At 42.3% G+C, this 27,594-nt stretch overlaps 1 protein-coding gene across 4 annotated transcripts in view; it reads right to left on the reverse strand.

Moving 5' to 3' along the window:
* The window catches only part of Fife (fife), a 45,138-nt gene extending 18,275 nt beyond the window's left edge, over positions 1-26,863 (reverse strand). For 3 of the 4 annotated variants that reach the window (XM_064690044.1, XM_064690043.1, XM_064690040.1), the window contains exons 1-11: positions 26,738-26,863; positions 17,228-17,762; positions 13,578-13,713; positions 11,261-11,589; positions 8,441-8,689; positions 8,114-8,364; positions 7,800-8,060; positions 7,483-7,724; positions 1,687-1,811; positions 495-714; positions 241-305 (exon numbers count right to left, since the gene is read on the reverse strand). In XM_064690044.1, the coding sequence (XP_064546114.1) occupies positions 241-305; positions 495-714; positions 1,687-1,811; positions 7,483-7,724; positions 7,800-8,060; positions 8,114-8,364; positions 8,441-8,689; positions 11,261-11,589; positions 13,578-13,713; positions 17,228-17,263 (1,914 nt within the window). In that variant the 5' untranslated portion in view covers positions 17,264-17,762; positions 26,738-26,863. The remainder of the gene's footprint in view (positions 1-240; positions 306-494; positions 715-1,686; positions 1,812-7,482; positions 7,725-7,799; positions 8,061-8,113; positions 8,365-8,440; positions 8,690-11,260; positions 11,590-13,577; positions 13,714-17,227; positions 17,763-26,737) is intronic. The other variant, XM_064690042.1, reaches the window with a different exon arrangement.
* Positions 26,864-27,594: the final 731 nt, after the last annotated feature.

Raw genomic sequence — 27,594 nt, forward strand, 5'->3', positions numbered from 1 at the left:
CTTTGAGGAAAAGCTGAAAGTTCGTGTGGAGAAAACTGCGTATGCTTAAGCTGCATATTGTTTTTATAGCTAATTATTGCATTATAGCCCATTGTGTATTATAAGTTTAGTATATAAAGGTATTTTCCTTTTTATATTTGTATGTTCACTGCCAGAGTTCATGTTCTCTTTTATCTCAAATCGCAAATCGCATATCGCAAATTTCAAATTGAAATAAATATTACGAAATTGTTTTTATACCGGAGTTTTTGGTAATTTCCGTCTAGTTGGCGATGCTGGTGATTTGTCTGTGTTGATTTCGGGGTCTGTTTTTTTTACAATTATTTGTTTGAAAAAGAAGTAACAAGAAAGGAGAACAACAAATGAAAATTATGTAAATGTTTGTTTTCAGGGTACATCAATAAATTATTTATGCACATGTATATATATACAAAACTGATTACAAAAGTGTTGGACTGTGGGACTAGCTACATGAATGAGCGTCTGAAACTTACCCGCTATAAGTCCCAGTCCTACAGGACCATCGCCGGAGCGCCTTGGTCCACTCTGGCCGCCACTATTGCCGGGCGGCAGATTCTCATCGAACAGATCGCACATGCGAAAATCTGTGGCATGTTCCACCAGCAGCTCGACAATGTCACCTGTGCGATCCATAATGGAGCAGACCTCCTCAAAGCTGCGATCGATTAGCGACATGCCGTTCCACTCGAGTATCTGTTAAGTTAAAAACAAAATCATCCTTTTAGCTATCATTTGTCAGCAAAAAATGTTTGCCTTAAGTAAAATTGCTGACAGGCAGTTACATATATATTTTTACAAGCTCGTGCCCCACTGTTACCCTCAAATGCCGCTTGGTCTGTAAATTGGGCTGCGTCGCAAAAAAAAACATGAAACTTTATTTGCTGCAGTTATTTTCTATTTTTATCTTTTATTTATTGTGTTAGTTAGGAGTTCTTATAGTCGCCGGTAAGTTCGCCAGTTTGAGTTCACTAAAGAGAACGGACAGCGAACACACACACATACAGTCGCAAAGTAGCGGACCAAACGGAGCATACTCAGCTACACAAAACGGAGTCTCTGGAGATTTAACAGCGACGCTCAGCGAGCCGCCGACTTCTAACAGCAATTGAGTAACACGCGCAGGCTTAGCAGCAACAGCGACACCGACAAAGAGACGCGCTCTATAGGCTTGCGTCGCAGACTTAACAGAGCGTCGACGTCGACGTCGTGAGAGAAAAGGAGTATGCAGTGCTATGTTAGCAGCAGCGCTGGTTACTGCGCAGTGTGGTCGGGTCGCTTGGAGAGTGCAGACGTGGATGGTCAACTAAGTGCAATGACGATCGACGCATGTGAAATAAGTGGGTGAGTTGCTAATCACATATTTTCTAGAGCAATTATTTTGATTGTTGTATTTTGGTTTTGTCTTGCTGTCCGTCTGTCAGTACACATGAACTTAATTGATCGCAGCTTTATATTCATGGACTTGATATATATATTCTTTTGTGAAGATTCAATATATATAAACTATTATACCCGTCGGGTTATATGGCTAAGCACTTGAACTCCAACTTTTAACTTAGCCTTGGCCAGTAACCTAAAACATTTGTTTTCAAATTTTCACATCACCTTGTCTTGTTTTCGAAATTAATTAGTTATTCGAATTGCGATTCTTAGTAGTTAACTCACCTTGTCGCCCTGCTGTAGGCCATTTTTCTCAGCCGGCCCGCCAGGCACTGTCCAGACAATGTAGGCAAAGAGCCGCCCGTCGGTGCCGGTTTTGCCGCCAACCACGCGCATGCCAAAGCCTCGTGCTGCAAAAAAAAAAGAAGACGGCACGAAATTTAATAAGAAAATATGCTGACTGATTATGGGTAGCGAAAAACAAAAAGGAAAATCAATATTAAATCTTCGAGTCCACACAGACGTAGCACGTAGCAACAAATTTGGGGCATGTGGCAAGCAATTTGTGTTGATTTCATTTGCAGTTTGCACTGCTTGTCTGACACCCGGAGTACATTGCGTATACGCCTCGTTGTTTGCGTGTTTGTCTGACACCCTACGAGCACACTGTGTATATGCTATAGACAAAAGCACTCGACTCGGCAAACAACTCGACTATTTACTTTTCTAGCTGACTGTCTGCACAAGTTTTGTGCTTAGTCGACTTTTATTTGAAAGGGATGCTTAGTTTCATATTAGCTTCGAGCTAGAGCTGGGCGCGTGCTGGATTTATATAGAGCCGAACTCGACTTCTTTTGGCCAGTGACTTTGCCTTGTCTGACATGCTATAATCCAAAATTGTTTAGTTTTGTGTATGCTTTCCAAAAACATTTCTAAAGCAGAACAGCTCGAGAAAATTGGGTTGCCACCTGTACGAATTCAACTTGAAAACAAGAAAATTTTGCTTTATGGCCAGTCTGCAGCTGCACTCTCAAGATTTCGTTGCAAGAATCCAAACGATTTAATTAATTTAATTGCAATTTCAGTTTGCTGTTGGCCGAGTGCGCTGCGAATGTGCAGCTCAGTTTCAAGTACTTATCATTGGGCGCAGAAAACTAATTTCAACAATTTGTGCACGAAAACTTACGAAAGCGGATTTCCGCCCCAAGCCCCATCTTCTTCTTAGCAACTCAACCAAGAAATGCTCAGCTCCCAGCCAGACAGTTGAACGCTTGCTGCAGACAATTGCCAAGAAAGTTAACTAGCGACTTGCTGAGAGCCAAGCAGGGAAGCGAAGTGGTGAGGGAGGGGGGGGGGGCTAGTAGTGTGGTATGTGGGGTAACGAGACATTGACAATGAAATTTTGTTCGTCCAAGGTTTTCGGTGACATTTTTGCCTTTACGTTTGTGTGGATTTCCACAGCAGAATTATTCAGAGCAGGTACCTTCAGTTTTTTTTTTTGTTGGAAAAGTTTTGCGCAGGAAATGCCAACAAACTGGCGCCGCGCCCTCAGAAGTATGCAATAAAATGTTGCGCATACGCCTCGTTGCTGCTGTTGATTTGGGGCACATTGATACCCAATTAGGATAACGCGACATTTTCTCTTTGAGTGTTTTAATCAAAAGTTTTCTTTCGCTTCACTTTCTCTTTTTGTTTCTCATCTTTTCTTTTGCTCGCTAAACACGGCCATAAAAACGAAATAAATAAAACACAAATCCTTTGCTGTCAGCGCTGCCTGCGTCCTAGTGACAGCAAAAAAGCGAAAAGGATGTAAAATTGCGCAGATTATTCACAAGCTGACCGGGATATAAAAGTAGTCCATGACCTGGCAGTTTTGAGACTCGCGATTTGCTGCTACCATTTAGAAATGATTAAATCTGATTTATGAGCATGCGGAAACTTAGCTGTCTGCAGGGTAACTATTAGTCGTGCATACGCGACTGTTGCTTTGTGTAAGTTATCCCTTGGCCGCACTTAACATGCACGAAATGTGCGTGCTGAGTGAATACTCGATATGCTTAGACTTGGTCATAAAACCCGCCACATTAAAATCATGAGACTACCCCTGAATGGACAGCACTAAGGTGAGGTTGGGTTTTTGGGTTCCGATGCGAGAGGTTGGGTTCTGCCACTCGCAGTTTGCCTTGGCTATTTTGGCAGCCCGTGTCTCATTGTTTGTCCTGAGCTGTCCTGCTTTCCTGCTGCCGGCTGTCGGCTAGCTGCTCCTTTCGTGTGCATGTGTCATTCAGCTACGTTTTATGATACAATTTGTTGATCTTTTATTTTTATTTTCCTTTGTATTTTGTATTTTTATTTTTATGTCGGTATCATTAGGATTTTAATAAGCCAAATACTGAGCATTGTTGCTGGTAGCTATGGGCATGTTTATGCCCAGAATTTGCCAACTTTTTATTGAGGGTCACCCTCTTATGTCTCCCTCGCCCGTCCTTTGAGGTCACCCACTAATTTTGGGTACGCTTAAAAAGTGATCTATGTGTGCGGCGGCAGTTGTGGTAGTTGCTTTAAGTTTTACCTGTTTGAAATTTGTGCTGGAAACTTTTAAGCCTCTGTCCTGGCAATTGCTTGTGTGGCATGCCAAAGCTTGCCCTGCATCTAATGGCATTAGCAGTGCAAACTTTTAGTTGCCTGGGCGAAGGACTTAATCGATGCACACACTCACACCCAAACGCACGCAGCTGCTGCCAGGGCATGACCAAGCTTTTTAGTGGCTGCTATCAGCTGCCATAAAAATTGATTCTTAATTAAACTAGCAAGAGCGGCAACTGCTTGGAGACAGACCTTAGCCAGGTTATCAACTTTGAGAGAAAACTAATAAACAAGTGCGCCACACGTGTGTGCATTCAAGTGCTACTTTGGAACACCTGGAACAGCTACAAGACAGCCAATCGCTCGTTTATGTCAACAGCTGAGCGAGCCAGCAGCTGAAGGAGACAAGCGACTCAAAGGGGCTGCTGCTAAGTAGAGCGTGCCTGGAAAATACCCGCAAGTAAGCAGTGTGCTTAAGAGCACTAAAACTATGAATGGCAGCCACGCTTGCCGGCGCGGCGGCACGGGGCGCACTCTGGCTACCTGTTGCCCCGAACAAAACCAAACGAGCCAATCGCACGCAAACTCCTATATGTGTGTGCAGGTTTTACGTGATTTGCAGTAATAAATGCGTAGCTCATGAGGCTGCATAAAATTTCATTAGGCGTGTTAAGACGCCATTCGGGCCACTAACGCAATCGCCCAGTGGCGTCCATTATTGCCTGTGCGAGTATATGTGAGCGGGTGTGTGTGTGTGTGTGTGTGTTACTTTAGCAGCCAATAAAACACTTGGACGGACTGCATAATTGAAAGCGCATTAGGCCATTTACAATTACATAACATTTGCCATCGATTGCTTTGTATGTTAGCTGCATTTGATGTGCTTTTCGGTTTAATTGAGCGCCCTTTCAAAGCAGCTGCTAATTGCGCAACTGCTCGAACAAATGTGCAGAGCTGCTTTAAAATTACATGGCACTCGTATAGCACACACACACAGACCCCCGTTGCATCGCATGCAAGTCAATATCTCTCTCAAGGCGAGCAGGTGCCACAGGCGCAGTCACAGCGTGTGTCAGGCGTGCGCTTGTGGTTAAGCCGCACGGCAAATAGCTAAAGCAAGGATATAGCCAGAGATATATATATATTGTATATGTATAAGGATGACAGCCACAACAAATGCCAGCAGTGGCGCGCCAGCGTCAGGCAAGAAAATGGTTTAGCACATTAAAATTCCACTTGCTTCGTTGCATATCAAATATGCCAGGTAAGCAGCAGGCAGTCAAGGCAGGCGACGGCATAGAGAAGATCCAGGCAACCAGTCAGGAGAGCCTGCTTAACTCTTGATACGAGCACAGACACACACACAGACAGACATTCACACGCACACATTTTTATCATTACAGGCTGCGCTTACGTGTATTTGTTGGGTATTGACATTTTTTTATGATATGCAAATTGAAATTTTACTATATAGAGTTATACGTATATGGGGAAATAAGCCAGTCAGGCGCACGTTTGTGGCACAAGTGAGTGGCAGACAGGTAGCCAACAAGCCAGCGGCTAGTTATTTGATTACAATTATTTGCGTTCGTGACTTTAAGCCCGACTACCAAGCACTTTAAGCCAATTAGGTTTGCTTTTCATCTAATTTAACGTGTTCCGGCCAGTGAATACAGCAGCAACATGAGCTGTCAGTAACAAACCAACTACCTGACCTGGGTTTCGATTCGTGCAGCTCGATTTTCACATCCATTAATCCAGTTTTTGTTTCGAGCCCTGTCATATGTTCTCGACATTTTGACGCAAGAATTCATTTTCAATTTTTAACTGCCCCTTCTACTGAAAATATTGCAAACCGTAAATATTTTCATACAGAAATTGCGGGCTAAATTAGATCTTCACCCCAAAATTGGCATCCACCAATAATGTGTAGATAAAGCCAATATTTGGGGCCAAAGTTATTTATGCTTTGGAGCTGAGTATCTTTTGTTTACGACATAGAGTAAAAATCTGTCTTGCAGTCATGGCCATAACAGTCAAAATAAATCTGTCAAATCTATGCATCTATAAAGTGAATTCAATGAAATGGAAGAATAAGCGATTCGAGTTTTAATTATGAGCGACTAACTGTCAAATCGATTTTCCATTTGCTCTCTTACATATTTGCATAAACTTTCCACTCAACTTCTTTTGCCTGCTCCGCTGCTTTTTCAATCTTTTCCATCGTTCTGCTTTGCTCGGTTGTAACTTTTCACATTTCCGAGCCATTCGTGACAGTTTTGCATGTACTTTAAAATGTTCCAATGCGATTAGGTAATTTTTAAGGAACACAACTGAGCGTGTCAGCGCTTGAAGGCGCTTCTCAGAATGCGGTTGAAAACTGAACTAGTCGTTAGTTATTTTATTTTAATTTTTACATTAAGCACGACAGCAGTTATGGACAGTACAACAGGTATAAAATCTTGATTATCCACTTTAATAACTTTGTCAAAACTAAATCGATATCCACAAGGACTTGGGATATAAAAACTTTTATGGCTTAAGTTGAAAAGCGAAGAAAATTAAAATAATATTTTTCAAAGTTCCCATTCAGTTTATTATGTTTTGAAATAATTAATACTTAGTTAGACTTTAGCTTGTGCCTTTTATATCTGCTCTTAAGTTCCTCTTTGCGCATTTTGTTTCAATAAGTTTTCATTTCTTCCTCATGCTAATTTGATGCAATTTCTTTTGAATTCTAATGCTCTGGCACGTTTTTTGCTATTGATTTTTTTCTGTACTGATAATTAAAAATTCATTTGCACGGTCATTTTATGCGCATCGTTTGTCAAGCGCCATCGCAGCCACAGCTGCCCCACAGAGGAATGCAACAAAAAATGCATATAATTAAAATACGTACACACACAGACACTTTGAATTGATGACAAGGCGGAGAAGCAACGCCAGCAGCTAGCTGCCATTATATGTATATGTGTCGTATATGTAAACTAGCAGAGATATATGTATATGCACGTATAAGTTTTGTTGTGTTGGGTCTGTGTTTCTGTCGTAGTTGTGCCTGCAGTCCTTTATGTCAATAAAATCCGCTCAGTTGCTTAATCTGCTACCAGTTTGCTTCCGCTTTGGGTTTCATTAGGGCCCACGGGACCCCGACCACATTATCCTTTACGGTCGTATCGTATCGCCGTGCAGTTTGCTTGGGAATTGGGAAAAGCGCAGAGCGGACAGGAAATGTTAGCGGCTTGGTCGAGTCCTTTCAGTGAGTCTCTGGTCGTCGGTAGGTCGCTCTGACGAATTAGCATAACGAAAAGTTGTAATGAGTCTTATTTACTTGGCCATTTCCGGTGTGGCCAGAAGGGAGCACGGCCCCAGCGTGCTTTCATCAAATAAAATTTGCTGTACACACACACACACATACCCACACGCACGCACATACATGATTATGCACACATTAAGGTGGAGGCAGTTTGTGTGCTCTCTGAAGGCTTTACTTACTGCGATGTGCCTTGTCCGTGGGGTCCCGGCGCAGGACAATGCGACGCTTTGATGCACATATCGGACCGGAATCAACATCATGTATGACAATACGTATGGCTTCGCCATCCATGGAAGTTTGCCGTCGTGGTGCCTCCAAATCCTCCAAATTGGGACCCGTAAACGAGGCCATTGGCGCCGGTATCGCGCAGGTCAGACCCGTTGGCAACGCGCCGCGATTCTGCAGCGCCGCAATGTCCGGCCTGCAATCGGGACACAGAAAAACACGGTGTTAATACGTGCTGAGCTGCCAGCCCCAAAAATTGGCGACCACTTACAGCTGTGAGCCGCGTCGCCGCATGCGTCGATCATCGTCCACAGTGAGCACTGGGCTGCCCTTATCCGGCGAGCCGGGCGACTCATCGTTCTGCATATCCTCCGAGGGATGCGGCACACGAAACGAGGGACGGCGCGAGCCCGGCAGCTGCACAGACGGCATTATGCCACCGCCGCCATCACACGGTGAACGCTGCTGTTGTGTGGCTGCTGTTGCCGCACCCTGCATCAGTCCCGGGGCAAACACATCGTAGGCCGATTTCCTGTTGGAAATTTATCGTTAACGGCAGTTCTGCTTGCTAGCCCTGTGGCTTACCTGCGCGGCATGGTTGGTATGCCCAGGCCAGCACCATCAGCGCCCACGCCCAGCGCGGGCCCGCCCCCACCCATGCTGCCGCCCACGCCGCCCGTCTTCACGTCATCATCGTAGCTGTGCTGGCGCGAGACACGTGAGCCGCGCCGCGACTGCATCCGCGAGAGGGGCGCGCCAAATGCGGGCTCCAATTCGCTGCCGCGCGGCGGGCTATTCGAACGGCTGGGCGCCATGCTGCGTCCACCTTTTAGCTGCTGAAATTACATTAATTACACGAAACAAATGGCAGTGGTTTGTGGCTGCTGTGTGTGCGTGATGGGATTTACTTACGCGCTCCAGCTCCTTCAGTGATGCAGGTGAAACATCTGAATGGCGACGCAGCTCTGGACTGCGCGGCGGTGCCAAGGCGGCGCCATTGCTCGGCGCCAGCGTCTGTGTGCTGCTGCCCAGCTTGGCGTCCGAGTGTCGACGCTGCAGTGCCTCCAGCACGGGCACGTCCAGCGTGGAATCTGTCGAGTCCTGTGGTATACAGACGCGCGAGGCCATCTTGCGGCGGCAAACGCTGCAGCGCCACATGTTCTGCAAAAGGGCCAAGGGATGGATGACGTGAGAGAGAGAAAGAGAGAGAGGGGAAATCAGTGCAAAGCAAAATTGCGTATACGCAGCGTTAATTAAATTTCATAGCTTAGCGCTAAATTCTATTTGTGGCTGCAGAAAACAGCGGGATAATATTTATTAGTTCGTTAAAGTTGAAGAAAAGGCAACATTATGCTCGGCTCTATGGCTGCTGTTGCTGCTTGCGTTGTTGTTATTGTTGTTGTTTTAGTGCTGGTTGGAAATAAATATTAATTACTTTTTGAACAAAAGTTGCACCGTGCAGCCGCGAGCTGTGCGAAAAATGAATCTATTTCCGCGCACGTGAAAAGGTAGAATAAGAGTGGGCAGCAGTTGCCACGTTCTCAACCACGAGTGGGCGCAAATGACTGCCTGGCACTTCAACCCAACCCCACCTGCACGTGCACCACAGCCTGCACTAAGCTCCAGCAATGCCCGCTACACTTCCACCTGGTCGATGATTCATTTGACCCAGCGGCAGTCGACGGTAAACTCATGTGTGTGAATGCTGCACCGGAAGTTGCCGCCATTTTAATTGAGGTGCAGCAGAGCGTGCTTCTATATATATACAATTGTGCGTGTGTCTATGTGTATGTGTGTGCTTCAAGTGCGTCTATAATCATAGATCGTGCTGTATTGTCCCCGTGCTGAGGATGTGCCACAGCCGCAGCAATGCAGAAGCTGTGCTTTCGCTTTTATTGCTTTTGTTTTCCCCAACTGGTTGCATTATAATTACAGATGCTGTGGCTCCGGCTCCTGATCCCGGCGAGAAATCAATTGCAACTGTTGTTTTAAAGCTTGTCGCACAACAAACTCAGCTGCGATTCTGAGCCAGCCTTTTAACCGTTGCTGCAAACTGAAGGCATTTCATTTGAAGGCTGCTGAATGTCGATTTCGTATGCATAAGCAGGAAATCGATTCGAGATGCAAGAGAGAAAGGATGCAGAGCAGGAAACCCTGAATATTGAGTGCATTAAATAGTAGACTGTTGTTGATTTTAGAAGGAAAAGCTGACTAGAGACTAGAGAGAGACTTTTGTTGAGATATGACTAACTGCACCAACTGACTACTCTATATTATGAAAACCTGTGTATTGGAATCTCTTCCTCTAATCCTACCTAATCCGATTGTTTTATTGGCTTGCACACCCCACAACCTTGTTAAATCGACATACTGCTGCATTAGATCGCTGCAATAAATATAATATAAGCTCCATAACTATGCTGAAAATTACAACAAACACATTTTAATTGGAATAACCTAGATAATTATTAATTGCTGCTGCGCCTCTGTGGGTATGCAATAGCTGCTGCATTCAGCGGGCATATCATATGCTTCTGCCACAACCTCAAATTGCCAACTCATTGCAAATGATGACAGCGGCTTGGGTCAGGCCATGGTCAGGCCAACAGCTGCCTGGAACGTCGCATGCGTTCATTGTGCAAACGTGGGCCATAATTACGCTCCTGTGGTCATAAATACATGTGTATATATGCACTTCTATGTGTGTTTGTGTGTGTGTGTGTGTGTTAGCGAGTGTAATCGTTGCTGAGTAACTGTAGCTATGTGTGTGTTAGTGCTCGCCCACAAACATCAATTTCAATTAACCAAAGTGGCCAGTTGACTTACAAACGTTAAATTTTATGCGCAGGGCGTTGCCGGACACTTCACACGACTGTCGACATGGAGAAAGCCGCCAAATTACCACAAATTCAAGACAAAGTTGCAGCCGTACGGGCATTGTTGCTGATTCAACAGATACGAGACTCTCTCTCTCTCCCTCCATCTCTATATAGATGTATATATAAGTATGCTTGTTATGGTTGCCCAGTCTATGGTCATTATGTGTGATATTGATACATGCGGCGAGTGTTTGATTGAATAGGTTTCAGCAGGAGTGAAGCAGGCAGAGCTGCTTACTTGCTGTGGGCGTTGCCGCCCTATTAATGCTTGGCTAGGCAGGCAACTAGGCAACCAGCCGAGCAACAGGCCAAGTGCAACTGGCGCCAGCCTGACCAGCGCGGACCCTCTCTTTGACTTTGGCTTTTGTAGCTGTCATTTAATCTCGTTAATCTGGCTTTTATCTTGTTAATGCCACGAGGCAGAGCGAAGGCAGAGCTATTGTTATTGGCGCCGCTGTCGCTGTTGCTGTTGCTGGCAGCCCCTAAATGTAATCTAATTTGTGTGCAGGCAGCGGTTAATGTATGCCACTGCCACGCCCTTGCTGCCACGCCCATGCAATCATTGTCACAGCCAGATGCCAGAAGCGCTTTAGTTTTGCCGTAGTCAACGAAAATGTAGCGCAACGCATTGTGGGGCTTACACACACACATACACTTACACAGCTGTTGTTTCTCTTATTAATTAAGCGCCGCGGGATAATGTGTTTATTTTTACCACGCCCACAAATGGACATTGCCTAGTGGCTTGGAAACGTGTTGTCCCCCTGTTGTTTTCGCTGCAGTTGCCAACAGCAACATCATCGCTACCTATTCCCCCACCTCACCCACTCCCGCCACATAGAATAAAACTTACCGCGTCCTCATGATCGTCTAGCTTGCTGTAGCTGGCGCAATCCTCGCACACACGCTGCTGGCACTCGAAGCACGTCTTGTGGTAGTCGTCCGGCTTGAAGGACTTGAGGCACACCCGGCACGCCCCCGCTCGGCGTCCGGGCTCCTGTTTGGCGGCGGCGCCACCACTGCCACCGCCACCGGTACTGTTATTGTTGTTGTTCAGATTGCTGCTGGCCTCCTGCTGCTGCTGCTGTTGCTGTTGTTGCTGCTGATAGCTGGGCGAGCCATAGCTGCCGCTGGTGTCCGCATCCGTTGGCACCAGAGAGGGGCGTGGCGACATTTTATTAACTGCAGCGAGAAAAAATTGCGCTCAATGAAGTCAGCACAAATGCATTAAAAACCCCGACCCCACCCTTCCAAATGGGCGTGGTTGGCGCCTTGCCCAAGGCAGATTTAATAATTCACTTGTTGCTCGGCAAAATGTGACCTGATTTCATAATTAATTCATTTGTAAATTGGTAACGTGACAGGCGCAGACGAAAAAGGGCGATAAATAAAATAAATGACTGCGATTAGCGATAGTCAAAGCGGAAATTGCCGACATCGTAGCGACAAGTGGGCGTTGCTCTAAATTGCCAATTAATTGAGGCAAGCGAAGGCGACGGCGAAGGCAGTTGAAAGCCAAACGGCAAAAGCAATGATTTATGTACATTAATGTGTGCTTGTCTACAAATACACAAATGTATTAATACTATATACAATTTATGAAATTATATTTTAATAAATAAAAAATGTTATAAGGTCCACTTGTCTGATAAAAAGCTTTCAGTGTTCGCCACTTAGGCAGTCATGGCATGGACGAGTTTGCTTTGCATTATATACAGTCGAGAAACAAGCACAAAGCTTGCTTTGTTTGGCATGTTGCGTATACGCTCAGTTGCACGTGAAGACTTTCTTTTTGGCTGCGGAAACGAAACTTTTCTTTTTGGGCCAACTGGAACAATGGCAAAAGGTGAATCAACATTTTTGTGACCACAATATAAATTGTTAATTTTGCTTTAATATGGACGAACGATTTAAATCTTTAAGAGAAATTAGAAAAAAGCTACCGCGTCAAAAATTTCTGCGAATAACAAACTGCTCAAAGGCTGGCCAATTCGCTGGTTAATACGGCCCAAAAATGCAGCTATAGTATAAGCTATATATAAGTGCGCCCAAATGTGCTCTTAAGCACAGTCAATTATGTGGCAATTGGAATCGTGAGTCGAGGTCGTGCACAAGTACATTTTGCAAAATATTTGCACAAATTATGCACACAATAGCAATAACAGCACAAAAACTTGAAGCTGTGGACTTGTCTTTATGGTTGGGGTGGGGGGAAACAGCGGGAGGCGAAGTCAAGAAGAGTTGGTTAAATAAACATCATAAAATAACATTTCATTTCGAACTAATAAATCTGCTGTGGACGCAATAAAAGCAGGAAGCCACCGCACAGCCAACTAAAATGCAATAAAATCAAGAAGGAACTGTTTTATGTGGCTTAACGAATTATAAATACCCTTACACAGAACAAACGTTCAATAAGAGAAGCTGATCTTAATAATAGTTGTTTTGTGTGCCAAAGAAAATATAAAACTATATAAATAGTGTGGTATCGGTGTTGCCTCTTTGAAAGCATGCCACATTTCGCGATTAAATGTGAATACCCGCTGCAAGAGTATAATAACACAAAAGTCAACAGTCGTGTTCGTGTGTGTGCGGTTGCTGGAGCTGCTGTTAGCCATTTATTGACATTGGATTTGTGCTGTGGACACTAGTAAAAAATGTACAGCTCTCGTTGTTTATGGCTGCCATAACAATGACTATAATAATGGCAATGCCAATGACTGGCTAATGCATTTGGCTGACGCTGACCTCTGCATAATTCAAGGTGCACAGCGAGCGTATAAAGCTAAAAGAAAATATTGCGTATACGCAACGTTTGTTGCTTTGTGCAAGGCTATAACGCCGTGAGCTAATGGGTAAAAATCAGGAGCGGGTTGGTTAAGATTGTGCTAGCTTGGCACATTTCCTGTTTTGGCTCATTGTTATGACTTGCGTGCACTTTGAGCGCTTACTTAGTTTTGGCCTTTTGTTTGCGCTTACGCTGCGTACACGTAATATTTTTTCAGGCAACCATCAGCTGGCTTTGGCATTGCAAGGGCAAAGTTTTGTAAAAGTTTTGCGAGCAGCTTTATGAGCACTTGCATAAAAATTCATGCCATAAATTCGCATGCACTTACGACCCGCGTACGCCAATTCCAATCCCAAGACCCAAACCCCAAACCTGGACTCACCTTTGTCTGTCACGGTTAGCAGCGATGAGGAGAGCGTTGCCTTCATCTTGTTTAAAGCGCCCGTGTTTGAGGCGCCACTGCCAGAATCGGTTGAATGCTGATGCCCCTGGTTGGCCTGTTCATCGGTGGCCACCATCTGCGTAAGATGAAAAAAGAAAAAAAGCGATTTAAGAAGAAAGTTGTAAATATTAACGGCATATTGAGCTGAAAGTTTCATTTGTGGCAGCAACAAAATATTTATAGTTATGTGCACACACTTATGACCAAGGGGGGGTATTGAATCTGTACGGTTTTAAATGCAATTTCTTGTTGGAATTGAATCGAAATTGAATTCCGGAACAGCTTTATGACTGTTCATTTAACTGCGCGCCAGCTGTTGCTCAGCCGGGCCAATGTATTTGTTAATTTTATTTGAATTTTCTTTTCACTTTTCATGCCTCCCTCCCAGCCTGAAAGGCTCTCCGCATATTTTTATAACGTCTTGCCAGCTCATGCTCATTTCGAGCATCGTCATTCTGATAAACACCAAAAAGGCAGGCAGGTGAAAAAATGCGTTGCGTTTTATTTGTTTTTGTGCTGCTTCTTCTCGTTGTTGTTGTTGTACCTGCTGGACCGGCGCGGCTCGAGCGCAACAAATTGCTAAGAAATCGTAAAATGCGGCAAGCAATTTTTATTTAAACTAAAAAAAAAAGACCAAGTGAGCGGCTTTCGAAAATTGCCGTCATTCTTTTTAATGCACACACATACACTCTAGAGTGCGTGAGCGTGAGCAAGACAATGGGAGAGGGGAGAGAGTGTAACACTAAAATTGAGAAAAACAACAACAAAATGTTAGCTGGTTGGCTGGCAAGGCGACCAAGCGAGCAGCTCCTCCATCTCTTGCCGTAACATAAGTGCTCTGCGTTGTCAGCGTTTTATGAAGTGGAAATTTTCTATTTGCCAAAGCGATGGCGGCGACGAAACCGGAACAAACAGCCGCCTATGTGGGCTATACACAGTCCAGCACACACACACACACACCCACTCACACACACACACTATTTCACTCTCTGTCTCTCTCAGTCAGATATGGCGCAAATTACGCTAAGTGCTTTTGGCTGCAACGTTTTTCGTTGCCTACCTTTGGCGAGGCGCCTTGGGAAGAGGGAAGCACCTGCTCTGTACTCAGACTCGGCTAAGCGCTGCCTAGTGTCAGATTATGGTCGCTTTGTGCTCAGCTTGTGCTACATTTTTGATGATGTCATTTCGAAGTCGGCCTCAAGGCAATATTCATGTTGCTCCGGATTTATGTATATGCTTTTCTGTCTGCCCCAGCTAACTAGCTGGAAACCAATCTTGGTCTACTGCATACTCGTATATCCATGCCTTTGCCCTGGCGCTCCATATAATTTATGTACTCGCTGTGGCAAAAACTACTCCGCCATCGTCTCTGTCAGTGTCTGGTGCTGCCGCTTAGCACGTGTAATTATGGCCGTGTTAATTTCGTCATTTATTATGAGGTTTTTTTAGAGGCGAGCCCTGTCTCAAAATAGTTTCGTTTTTAGTGCCCAAAAATTATGGGCTGCTGTATAGACATTTAAGTGCTGCTGATGCGGCCAAGGACCGCCATAATCCACACAAGCCATATGTGCGTCCTTTATGGCCGTAAACTACGCTACATAAAATGCAAGTCAATATGTAATAAGAGAGCAGCAGCAGGGTTGAGGTGGGTGCAGACAGAGCTGTGGCATTTTCGCGTTCTGATTGAAAGCGCACGAATTGCAGCTGACTGCACATGAAAATCAATAAAAAGCAAAATGAAAGCATCTATCAAAACGTACAACGACCATGCAATACACTAACAAATTGGGCTAGACATAAAGTCGGTTGCTGATTGGCATTGCTGTCAGTAAAATAAAGATGCTGCTTTGGATAAATATGCAAAAGCTTCAAAAAGCATAGCATGCTTTTCGGGGCGGCTGATTTGCTTGCAGCACATAGGTAAATGTAAATAACAGAGCCAAATTTTAGACATCATGTGGCTTACTGGCAGCACACACATTAAGCCGAATGTGAGTGTGGGTGTGTTCGTTGCAGTGCAAAAACCACAAACAACTGTAGCACAAACTGCAGGCAGCTACTTAAATTTTGGTCTGTTATGGTGTGTATGTGTCCGTGCGTGTGTGTGTGTTTGCTAGTTGATAAAGTTCAGGGAAACTATTAAGAAAATTACAGCACATAATTTACAGCAGGCGCTTGCCTGCATTTAAGCTTTTCTCTCACTTTTAATCTCATATTCTCTCTCTTTCTCTCTCCTGCTCTCTGTTTGCAACACATTTACGCCCCACTGATTGCCTTTGCATTTTGTGGCGTTTTTTTTTTGTCTTAGGTAAAGGAGAGAAAGAGGAGCATGAAATTTATGTAAGGCATTTAATGGGCAAAATAAATAGCAAAACTTTGGGTAATCCTTTCATTTATATTTATTTCTTCTTTGTAAGGATCTGCTGACAGTGACATTGCTGAACTGTCATCGTCAAATCATATTTTCCTGAGTTGGGTGGTTTTCTGCTTTGATTTTGTGCTTCATTTGGTAAATTCAAAGTTTTTCTGCTCAGGCAACCTAAGGAAACAGTTCATCACTCACAACCTGAGACATTTGCTTGTTTCAGTTTACTTTTACTTTAATTTTCTTTTACATTCTGCTGCTCATAAACTTTTCTAAAGAATTTTGGGGCTAAATAATTTCAGCGGAATTTACACTTTCATTTTGGTTGGGTTTCTTGGCTTTTTTTTTGCATGTCCTTTGTGTGTGTTTTTACAGTATTATTTTTGGCTGAGCTTATGTCTAATTTTATGCCAAAAAAAAGGCAAACGACGCACCCTTCGGGCAGGTGCTTAAGTACAATTGAATCGCTTTGATTGCTGCCCCTTTCATTTATTTATTTTTGATATTTTTCCTGTTTTTCTAGCTAGCTAAAAAAAAATATAAATAACAAAATAAATGCAGTCGAGCGTCCAAAGCATTTACCGGACTTTTTAATTAAAAAGTTTTGTTTGTATATTGTTTTTTCTCATTCACCCTATTTCCCTCTCTTTCCTTGCGATTTAGCGTTGTTTGTCTTTGTTGATCCCCGTTTGAAAAAAAGGCTTAAAATCATTGGCAGCCCACGCAGTGAAAGCTGATATACCTTTAAATAAGTGCAGTTGGCTTGTGAATTTCAATTTAATTCTCAATTCATTTGTTTTCACAGCATTCCAAACAGCAAATGCTCATTAAGTTTTCAGTGACGGCGAAAAAAAATAATTAAAAATCAATACACTTTGCGAGAGTGAAAAAGAAATTAAGGCATAAATTACGTTAGCAACTGTCAACTGACTGTTGCCTCAAAGTCGCGAATGGAAGTGTGAAAATGTTCATCGGTAATTTTATCACTGAATATTCCGTTGTTCAAGTGTTAACAGAAAGTTTGGTATTATCATTTCAGAAAGATCATAACCCTCTATCCAAAATTGAAACTGGATATAGTTTCATTTTCTTTAAGCAGACAGATATTGTACAGAAAAAATATACCCTGCCCCTTTATGGTTAACGCACAACAATTAATAAGAAGTGGAAAGCGAATTATGGTAAATGTAATATTGAGAATGTTCTCAGATTCGCAGTCGCTTACCTTTTTCATGAACGTCATCACATTTGTGGGCAACATTTTGTCAGTGTTGTCGTCCTTGCGCGTCCTTCTTGTTTGTATTTAAAGTGCAATTAATCACGCATACGCCGTGTTGGTCGTGTGCCTGCTGGAATTTATGCTGCTGCGGCTTTTGTTTTTGTTTGCGCCTGAGTTTCGTTTTACGTTGCCTTTTTCGTTTGTTTTGCACTTTTAAGCGGCTTTAAGTCATTTTTGTTTTTGCTGCATTGCTGTTGTAGCTGTTGTTGTTGCTGTCCATTCTGTGTGCGCTTCAATTTGATTGAAAACAAATGGCCATTTTTCATGCACCATGTAAATAGCCATTGACATTGTATATCGAAATCGTTCTTATATCGAGTGCAACATGGTTTCACGAACTACATGTTGCTCCGTAGCTCCGCGTGATTTACTTATGTGTAGTACAGCGCTTATAGCCCCATGGCATAAATGGGTTTTAAAGCCAACTCAACGTTGCTGTTCCCTCTCGCTTTTAATTAACATTGGTTTTTATTTACAGCGACTGCAATAATGGGAAAAATGGTTAGGGGTTATAATTAGTTATTTAGTATAGGCTGAAAAGTTGCAGGAATCGGTTTAAGTGCAAGTCATGCCCAAATCCCCGCAGGGCTTACACCGTACTTAAGTTTTTGGACCGCCATAATTTTTGCCAGCGATAAGCATCAACAGCGTTTGGGTTGCCCTCACACACACGCACTCACATACACGCTTACACACACACACACACCCACACAATCTCTTGCCTGACATGGCGCTGAAAAGTCGAGCGGCAAAAGTTTATAAGGCGGAAAATAATGTGTTGCGCTGCATGCAAAGTGCTTAAGCGTACTGTGAATTGTAGGCGTGGTGGCAGCGCGATAAACTGACCATTATAATGGCTGCTGCTAGAGCTTACAACTAGGTTAAGCAGTCGCATTAAGTCGCGTGTAAAAATATACTTATATGTTAGCTATAATAAAACAAAATAAATAGGTACGCAAATAGCAACATTCTAAGTAAACCAAATTGTATTTCGTCTCCCTACTTTTAGCTGGCAAGAAGCTTAAGGCATTTCTTTCTTTGTTTTACCTTAAAAATAAATGCCTGAATACGTGCTTTCGTGCACAGCACTTAGGTGCTTAAAAGCATCGACTAGTATCGAGTTGCTTTACTTACTTTGCACCTGCCACTTTGCCAACCCTCCCACACAGTCGCCTTAAAGCCTTCAACTTTAAGTTTTGTCTCTTGTTTTGCTTATGTCAGTCATTGTCATCAGTTTTCTCTGTTGGCGCAAATCCTTGGGTGTACTCGTAAGCTGCTCCCAGCCATTCACAACTCTTGCGCTTTGTACAGCTTATGGTACATTCACAGCAAATCTTGTTGCCCTTCTTTTGCCTTCCTTTGACTAAGGAATAGTAGCCGCACTTAGCAGCGCACTCCCCCCTCTTTATACCCTGTATACATTACAATTGGGCATACATGAAGAAAGTTCGAGGAAATCAGTTTAGAATACAAACTTTTCATTGGGCTGCAAGCCCAAAACACATCCACAAATATTTAATTTTTACATTTAAATGAATTAGTTCAATGTTAAATGTATAACTGTCCATTCTAATGAAAAAATTGTAGGTCATAAATATTTTCATACAGAAATTGCGGGCTATATTTTATGGTTGGAACCCACTTTTTTTTTTGTGCGGATCTCCCTCCAATCATTCAGAACCAAAAAGGTTTGCCTGTTTTTTTTTGGGCAATCGGTTTGGTGCATAGTTAAAACTTAATGTGAAATTCGGTTACGAAACGGATTAAAACTGGTTCACTAAGTTAGTTTTATGTATAAAAAGACATTTAAATTTTATATACTTAAAAATTGATAAAGAATCAGGTAATAAGCACAAAAGTTATTAATTATTCAGCTGTTTGTTATTCAAGGTTAGGTTAGGTTACTTCTACGCTTCCTACAAGGTATCTTCTAGTCAATCACTGTTGAGTTTAGCGCTTTTTCTTGTTCTGGCTCCGGCTTTGGCTTGGCTGCAGCATTATTAAATCAAATGACCCACATAGCAATTGAATCGCTCGATTTGCAGTCAATATACGATCTGTGCGAGCACTTGCAACATTTGCAATTCCCATATCTAGTGGCTGCTACAAAAATTAAAGACAGTGCTCAACTATTTCACATGGTCCGAAAGTTTTCGAACTTTGCGTTAAAGGAAATTGGCAAAAGAAATTTCATTTCAATGGTTTGTTCATTGTTGGGTTATTTCTATCATTGGGTTCTTCTTGACATTTGTGTGCACATTACAAAAGTTCATAAAAAGCCATCGAAGCGCAGTTTGGAAAGTTGGCCCGGAACTGGCGGACATCCAGAGATGGCGCTGAGATATTCGTGGGAATTGGTTGGGGCATGACATTGAAAATATTTACGCTTAATGAAATTTTTGACTTGCTAAATGAGTTGAGTTTGCTTAACTTTATAAATGGCATTTGGCAAATAAGAAATGCAGAAAAATTATTTGAAGCTGAAGGCTGTCAACATGCCAGCAACAGGACGTAGCTGCATGCCACGGCAAGGAGACTGAGAAAGATAAATAGAAATCAGGACACGCTGCAATATGCGAGATTCGGACGATTTTCGTGGGCGTTTGCCTCCAGAATGTAAAGCAAACTGTTACAAGTTACAAGTGTTTGCATGCCACGCCCATTCGCCCATTTCGGCGACGACGACGACGACGATGAGGATGTTGGAGAAGGCGGTGACCCGTCTGCCTCCGCTGCTGCTTACACGAGCTTGGCGCGCCAGGATGTGCTCATAAATTGTAACTTTGGCTGTTGCTGCTGCTGCTGCTGCTGGCTGTAGGCAACAAGCATGAAATCACATGAACACACATACACACAGGACGAGGTCTGGCAAAGTTCCAGCTGGTATGGTTGGCACATAGTTAATTAGCGCGAAATTGGCCAAACGAGCCGGCAGCTGTTCACGCTGGAGGCCTCCAGACCCACCACCAACATCAACACCAATACCAACACAACCTTCGCCAGTTTCGTCCTTTGCATGCTAATCGGTAACTGATCAGGACAGCCAATAGCGTTAAAGGTCAATATGTATGTGGCAATAATGCGTGCATTAGGCAAAATTAAACAAGATTTATCACACACACAAAACGCAAAAGGACATGGTCCTGAAATTGTCACGCACAGGCGAACCAAATCGAAATTGAAACGTTCGATAAATAAATACAAGCAAACAGGTTATTTTTTATTGTTGTTGTTGCTGTTGCTGTTGGGATTGTGCGTGCCACACGTCAATGGAGTGTAGAAAGTGAATTGTAATTCAGAATTCCGGAACGTGCATGTGACACAAATTAACTGTTCAGCAGCATGCCATAATAAATGGCCAGCACGCAGTCCAGATGAAATTGTATTGGACCAAATGAAGCATGAAGAAAAACTCAAATGGAACAGAGCAGCCACCAGCCACAGGACCTCGACAGGAGTCGAACAGCAGCATCAGCAGCAGCTCAAATTGCAGTTGAGAAATCGCAGCGCAGTTCATAAATAAAGTGGCCAACAGCAGGGTGCAAATGCCAGGCAGCGGGTAAGCGGGCTGGGAAGCAGCCACAGCCTCATGAATGCCATGAATGAAGCGCTGTCAACAATGCCAAGCAACTAGAGGGGGACTGCGTACACAATTGAGATAGAGAGCGGAGAGATTGGGGATTGCAACTGCAACTAGTTGCCTGTTGTTTGGCTTGTTAGCGCTGCGAATGCTGCTGCTGCGTGGAAGTTGTTGCGGTCAGGACTTTGTCCAGCAACAAGATAAGATAAATGTTAAATTTGCACCACATCTCAGTCAAGTTTTATGAACAGTGGCAACTATGAGAGCTGAGTGTAGCTGGCCGTGCAGTAAATCAAATAATGTGACCGCTGAAAGCTGATCAACTAAAATTAGTCCATAAATAAAGAGTTGATTGAAGAGCAAATTTTATTTTGCCATAAATATATTATTGCGATAGACAAATTGTATGCTTTATTACGCATGGATTAGATTGGCTATTAACTATTAAGCGTAATTGTACTCAGTAGCATTCGCTTTGGCATTGAAGTCGCGACTGTCCTAAATTGTTTTCTTTATACGGCAAATTGTCAGACTGATATGGGTATCGGAAGCGTACTTGCCACACAAGGCCCTGCCCTCCCTTCTGACAATAGGTATCTAAGTCATTTGGAAACAAGGGTATAACATAAGCGTTATTCATATTAAGTTGTTTATTTTTTTTTTGTCAATATTAGAGAGACGATATGTTAAGGCTTAACTCTGCTTTGCAGGATTATTTCGAAATATTAATTTACATTGAATATTACTTAACTATTTTCCAATGCATATTACAAACATAAATTCACCTAATCCGCTTAAATAATAATAACAATAAACTTTCTAATAAAAAGTAATTAAAAGGAATATAGATTAGTTGCGCCATTATATAAAGAGCTTTAAATTGATTGCCTAACAAGTGAACAAGCGCACATAATAACCATCAATTTGCAGTCCACAGCATTACGCACAGCCACACATATGCGCTAGTCAGGATCATTGTTGAAGCTTTTAGCACTCACACATACACACACAGGCAAGCGACACGGCCATTATTGTATAACAGGATTTTTAATGAACCTGAAAGTGCGGCAAGGTGGCGTGGAGTGAGGCAAGGCATTTGCTTTTAGCTAGTGAAGCGTAAGCTGGACTCATTGTCAACGCCGTTTGCCTAATTGACAGCGGCCGGTTTACACGTGGCAACTGGCAACTGGCAGCAGTCAGCACTTAGAGCTTGAATCTACGCACGAATTTAAACAACTGAAATTAAACATTTAATTGCACAAAGTCAACAACAATGCGCCTAGAGCACTAGGGTAGCGATGGCTTGGTCTTACAGATTGATGTTTGAGTCGCAGCAGCTGGCACTTGGCATTGGTCATGCGAGGCACGTAGATGCCATCCAAATGAAATGGAACTACGCCCCACAGGGGACATTGGGTGCGGAAGTCAGGGCAGTGGCTGACTGTTGACAACAACATTTTTGGCTGAGACTGTAGCAAACAAACGTTTAAACTGGTTTTTGTTAAGGGGGAATGGGCAAAGGCATTTGCCTAAACTCAAACTCAAACTCAATTATTCAAATGCCATGATGCGAGTGCTGTAACTGCGTAGGCGTGGCACATGTACTGCGGATATGCGCCGATACCCGCAATTTGGCGTTTAATCAACATGCTCAGACACAGCAAATACTCAGCCCGAAAGCTATTCTGGCAACGTGCTCCATTGAGAATCATGGGTTTTGTGCCACAAGTTCATGTGTTTGCTGCGGTCTGGCCCAACAGTTGTCACTTGTTGTGCTCTGTTGCTCGGCGTGTTGTTGTTGTTTTTGTTGCTTTTGCTGTTGTCGCTTTCATCTTAATTGAAATCAAATCAAAGTGATTTCACTCTCAGAATGTAATTGTGTGGCTTGCTGCGTGCTTTTGTTTTCCGCAATTTCGAACTTTACTGTTGTTGCCATTCTCGTAATTTATTGGCTTACATTTTTTGGTCGGATTTGTCAGTCGGTCTGCTAATGATTACATATTGTTCCTTGTGGACAATATATATAAATTTCCAATTTTACACTAAATTTACTTGTATTCTGTTTGTTTGCTCCCTGTGCTGTGCTATGCTGTGCTGTTGTTTTTCATGGCTTAGTGTATGTTGAATTATTTATTCCGAAAATCGTATTTGTTGTCACATGCACGAGGGAATTGTGCTTACAGTTCACCTGCAACTGGGCTATGTGTGCTTATTAGATTAAATAGATTACGCATACTGTAAGTATATAGCAGAGCAGTCCTTATATTTTTATTATTACTTACAATCTTATGTGTGATAAAGAATAAGGGAGTTATGAATTCTGCATCACTTATACGCACCGTTAACACGTAGCAAAACTGCAGCATTACGCGAAACTTCATTTAGCACACATAATATATATGCAACGTTTACCGCTAGGTACACCGAAAAGCGCCAAGGACCAATTACGCATACGCAGAGTAGCACATAAAAGATTTGAAGTCACGCGTCGCGGCGCCATAAAACGAAATCAACTGAATATGGGCAATATAAAAAGGAGTGGAGCTCATTAAGGCCGGGGCAGAATGTGCATTGCGGTTGGCCATTTGCCTCCATGACGGCACGCAACAAACCAAGCGAACTCAGCTGTTGTCCTCAAGGACTTCCTCATACAAGCCCATATGTATGGGTGTGTGTGTGTGTGTATGTGAGAAGGTGTGTGCGTGGCAGTCTCGCATTTATGATGTCGCGCCATGAACGCACATTAGCAATGCGTGAAACTCAACACACTGAGGTAATCTTCGGCTGCTGGGCAGAAATTAGTTTTGGCATTTTATCAGGCCAAATTCAGAAGTGCGGCGAAATGCATAAATTTAGATTTATTTGATTTAATTAAGTAAAACTGATGCCACATAAATAAAGCACGTCTGACCTAGCAAATTAAATCAAATTGCTGAAGACCTAGGACAAAAGCAAAAAACAAGGGCCCAGAAAATCTCGTAAGTACAGCCGAAAAGGGTTTAATAGCAGCCAAGTGCTGGAATTTCAACGAAAACAAAGTGACCGCAATTAATTAGACACAAGGAGATGGAAGCTTGCGGCGTCGGCAATAAAAATAATTATAATGCTACGAAAATGTTGGAAAAAATAAAAGCTCTTTGCGGAACTCTAGAAAAAGAGGAGGAAACATGTTCACATGCATCAAAATGTATTAATTTTTTTATGCATAATATTTAATTGAGAGCTATACAGCATCGTCTAGGCTTTCTCATGAAAAGCGCATTAAATATGGAAGCTTTCGGATTTTTATTGTGGTTTTACATATGCAAGCGGCGATTGCCAATGTCAGTGTCAATGTCAATGTCAATCTCAATGTCCATGTCAAACTGTCGTCCAATGAAACAAGCTAACAAAGTTAGCAGGCAGGCTGGCGTTTGGTAGCTCAACGGACGCATGAACTTTTGCAGCGCAACTAATGTGAATTCAATGTCAAATTCCTAGGGTAAGGTCGACCTTCTAAAAGTCAGTTGCGTCAGTTCGTCAGCTTTCAAAGCCAAAGTCAATTAAAACGATGAGAGACAACTAAATAAATTTTGCATTAATATGCAGAAGAGCTGATATATATGCAAATGAAGCACGCTGCAGTTCAGCTCCTTGCAGAGTGTGTCATTTAGGCAGCTTAATTAATATCTGAACGTTGACGGGCATCAAAATGTGCATCAACTACTTATAAAAGTGGAATTTAATTATTTATGCTAAATCATAGTTATTTTAAGCATTTAACATTTAAATATGTTTAATGTAATACTGTACTTATTCGCTATATTATCACTCAAGTGCAACGTTTGGAAAAATGTTTATTATTAAATTGTTTTAATCGCGTGCCATAGACAAGCAAAATGCAGCACTACATTAACTTGCACAGCAATCCACATGTCTGTGGTACTATCTAGACATCTGTCTATTCTCGTATGCACACAATTGCTTGGGTTTGTGTGCGTGTGTGTGTGTGTGTATGAGCACATACTTTCACTTGCCCTCAATTCTCATGGCGTGACTTTTAGTCTCCCTTGTGACGGACGAAGTCGCATCCTTGGCTGTCTTCTGTCTTCTGTCTTCCGCCTTTGGCCTCAGTCGCTGTTGTCATTATTGTTATTACAATTTCATTGTTGTTGTTAAAACTGTTTTGCTCTGCTTACTTATCGCACACATTGCAACGCCACACATGCATCGTCTGGCATGTCGTCTGACTATCTGTGTGCATGAGTGTGTGTGTGTCGCTGTCTCTTGGTGCAACTTTTTTTAAGCATTCGCCACAGTAAATGCTCGAGCGTATAAATTGCATTTTATTTGTGTTGCATTTTTTCTGTTCATACCCTGTAACCGACAATGATGCGCTAGTACAAACTTATGCTTAGATATGTAACAGGCTTAAGGCCTTGCCTCAGAATCTATGAATTATATATAATCATATATTTACGAAACAGCTGATAACATTTAATATTAAATATATTCACGACAGAAATGCATAACAGATGGACTCCAAGGGTATCTTAAGTCGAATAATTGCGTGATATTATTTGTCACTTGTTATTTATTGTTACTCATGCAATATTTAACAAGGGCTTGTATTGTTTGCACTCTTTATTTGCCGCCTGGGTGCAAGCATTTGAAGGTCAAATGCCGTATGCAGCTGCCTGACAGACAGTTTGACAGACACACAAACCAACAGACAGCCAGTCAGCTAAATACTTATAGGTTTTGTTGTGTTGGCCGCAGATTTTGACTTGTGCCATTTACACACGCATTACCCTCGGGCCATTGCCTTGAAATCCTTTACATTATTTTTTTTCCCGCTGCCGTTTGCCAGCTGTCAGTTTCTCTCTGATTTAATCATTAAATACATGTAATCCGCAGTGCTCTCATAAATAATGCGAGCAGAATTGAACATTAATGCCACTTATTTTGATTGTTGTACGTTGTGAATAAAATTTATTACTCTGTAACCAGCTGATTGTCGGTTTAGACAAGCAACAAGAACTTACATTTTAATTAAAAACGATGTTGTAATGCATTCAAATTGCACCTAATGTAATTGCTTCCAAAATTTACATCAGTATTGCATATATTAAATTGGATGTATACAAATGGATGGATATTTCCGAGCGCCTTGCTAATTGTGTTGATGTTGTGACGCCATTAAAATCAACATCTATCATCATAATTCATAATTTTATTAACAGACAAAAGCATGCATAGAACAGATTGCTTTTGATGTTGTTGCTGCACAGCGTGGCGTATACGCAATGTGTGGAGCTATACACATGTTGCGCATACGCCGCATGTGACGGCTTCAAGTGACTTTGGCAAATCATTTTTCTTGTTAATGCATTTAACATGGTTATTAATCAAGCACACACACACACACACAAAACACACTCTGCAAACATACAAGCAGACGCAGATATACGTACAGAGTAGAACCGAAGTCATTCTGTTATTGAATCCGGCAATTTGAATGGATCCGCAGGCATTGGCAATGGAGAAGCAATAATTGTTGTGGTTTGCCTTGGCAGCAGCCACATAGATGATGCCATTACTCAACCGCATTTGCCTTGGTAAGCAACTTACTGGCTGTCTTTGGACGGGCTGGCATATCGGCTTGTGGCTTCCTAACAGCCCCGCAGCAGGCGATTCATGTTGTTCAAGGCTTCGCAAGCTCAACCCAGCCTAATCCCAACATTTATAATGTATATATACACAGCAACACATTCACACACATTATATATATATATACATATATATATATATATGTATATAAGTAGGTTTGGTATATAATCAGCTTTGGAGGATGGGATTTACCTTGTACTCCCCATAAGATTGTGCGTACAAATTACCTGTGCGATTTGATTTCATTTCCTTTTTGTGGGAGCTGCTGCCATTATCAAGCTGCTCGATTTGTTTCGTTTATTTGCTGGCCTGATTCGGCTTCGGGAATTATATTTTCGTGGTTTCTTCTAGACGCACTGCAGATGAAAAATGTGTATAGAGCTGATTGAGTATGGGCTGAGTATGGCATGGTATTCGACAGCTGTCGAATTTATAATGTGGCATATAAATCAAATAAAAGGTGCGATGAAGCATAAATCACTTAAACCAGAATTCATTTGCTGCATAGTTGAAATTTTACAAAAACAAAACCAAGGTTTCAACATTTCAATGTAAGCCGACGAGCGAGATAATTGCAAGAATACAGCAAAGGGGAATTTACTTTAATTAAACCAAATGCATTACATTTTAATTGAAATAGTTTGAAGCTTATCTAAATATTCACAGAAATATTACCGGATCGCGGTTGAAGGCAAACTAAAGGCACATATAACATGATGTGAGCACAAGAAATTAACTTTACAAATTTATAAATATTTTTTTGCGCGTAAAATATTTGAACTAATTATTAAGCTTAAAGCTAAAATATCATTGGCTTCATATATATGGAATGCCTTACATTGTGTTTAGGTGCTGCGAAACTGTGAAAAGCAATTTAAATATGCTTTCAGTTGGCACAAATTATCAGCATATCAGTCTAAGTGTCTACTAAGACCCCCAAAAGTTCGCACTAAGTCATATTCAACAAGGAAAATATATTTGCATCGTTAATTTCTTGGCTGACTGGGAAAAGTTTTCGGTGCCTTGGCATTTGCGGCTGTTGCCGTTACTCTCATAATTATCAAAGTTGGTCAAATGGGCTGCT

The sequence above is a fragment of the Drosophila montana genome, unplaced genomic scaffold, assembly GCF_035044405.1.
Source record: "Drosophila montana isolate Dmon_TW-CO22-7 unplaced genomic scaffold, ASM3504440v1 contig_3231_1, whole genome shotgun sequence".
Classification (NCBI taxonomy): Eukaryota; Metazoa; Arthropoda; class Insecta; order Diptera; family Drosophilidae; genus Drosophila; species Drosophila montana.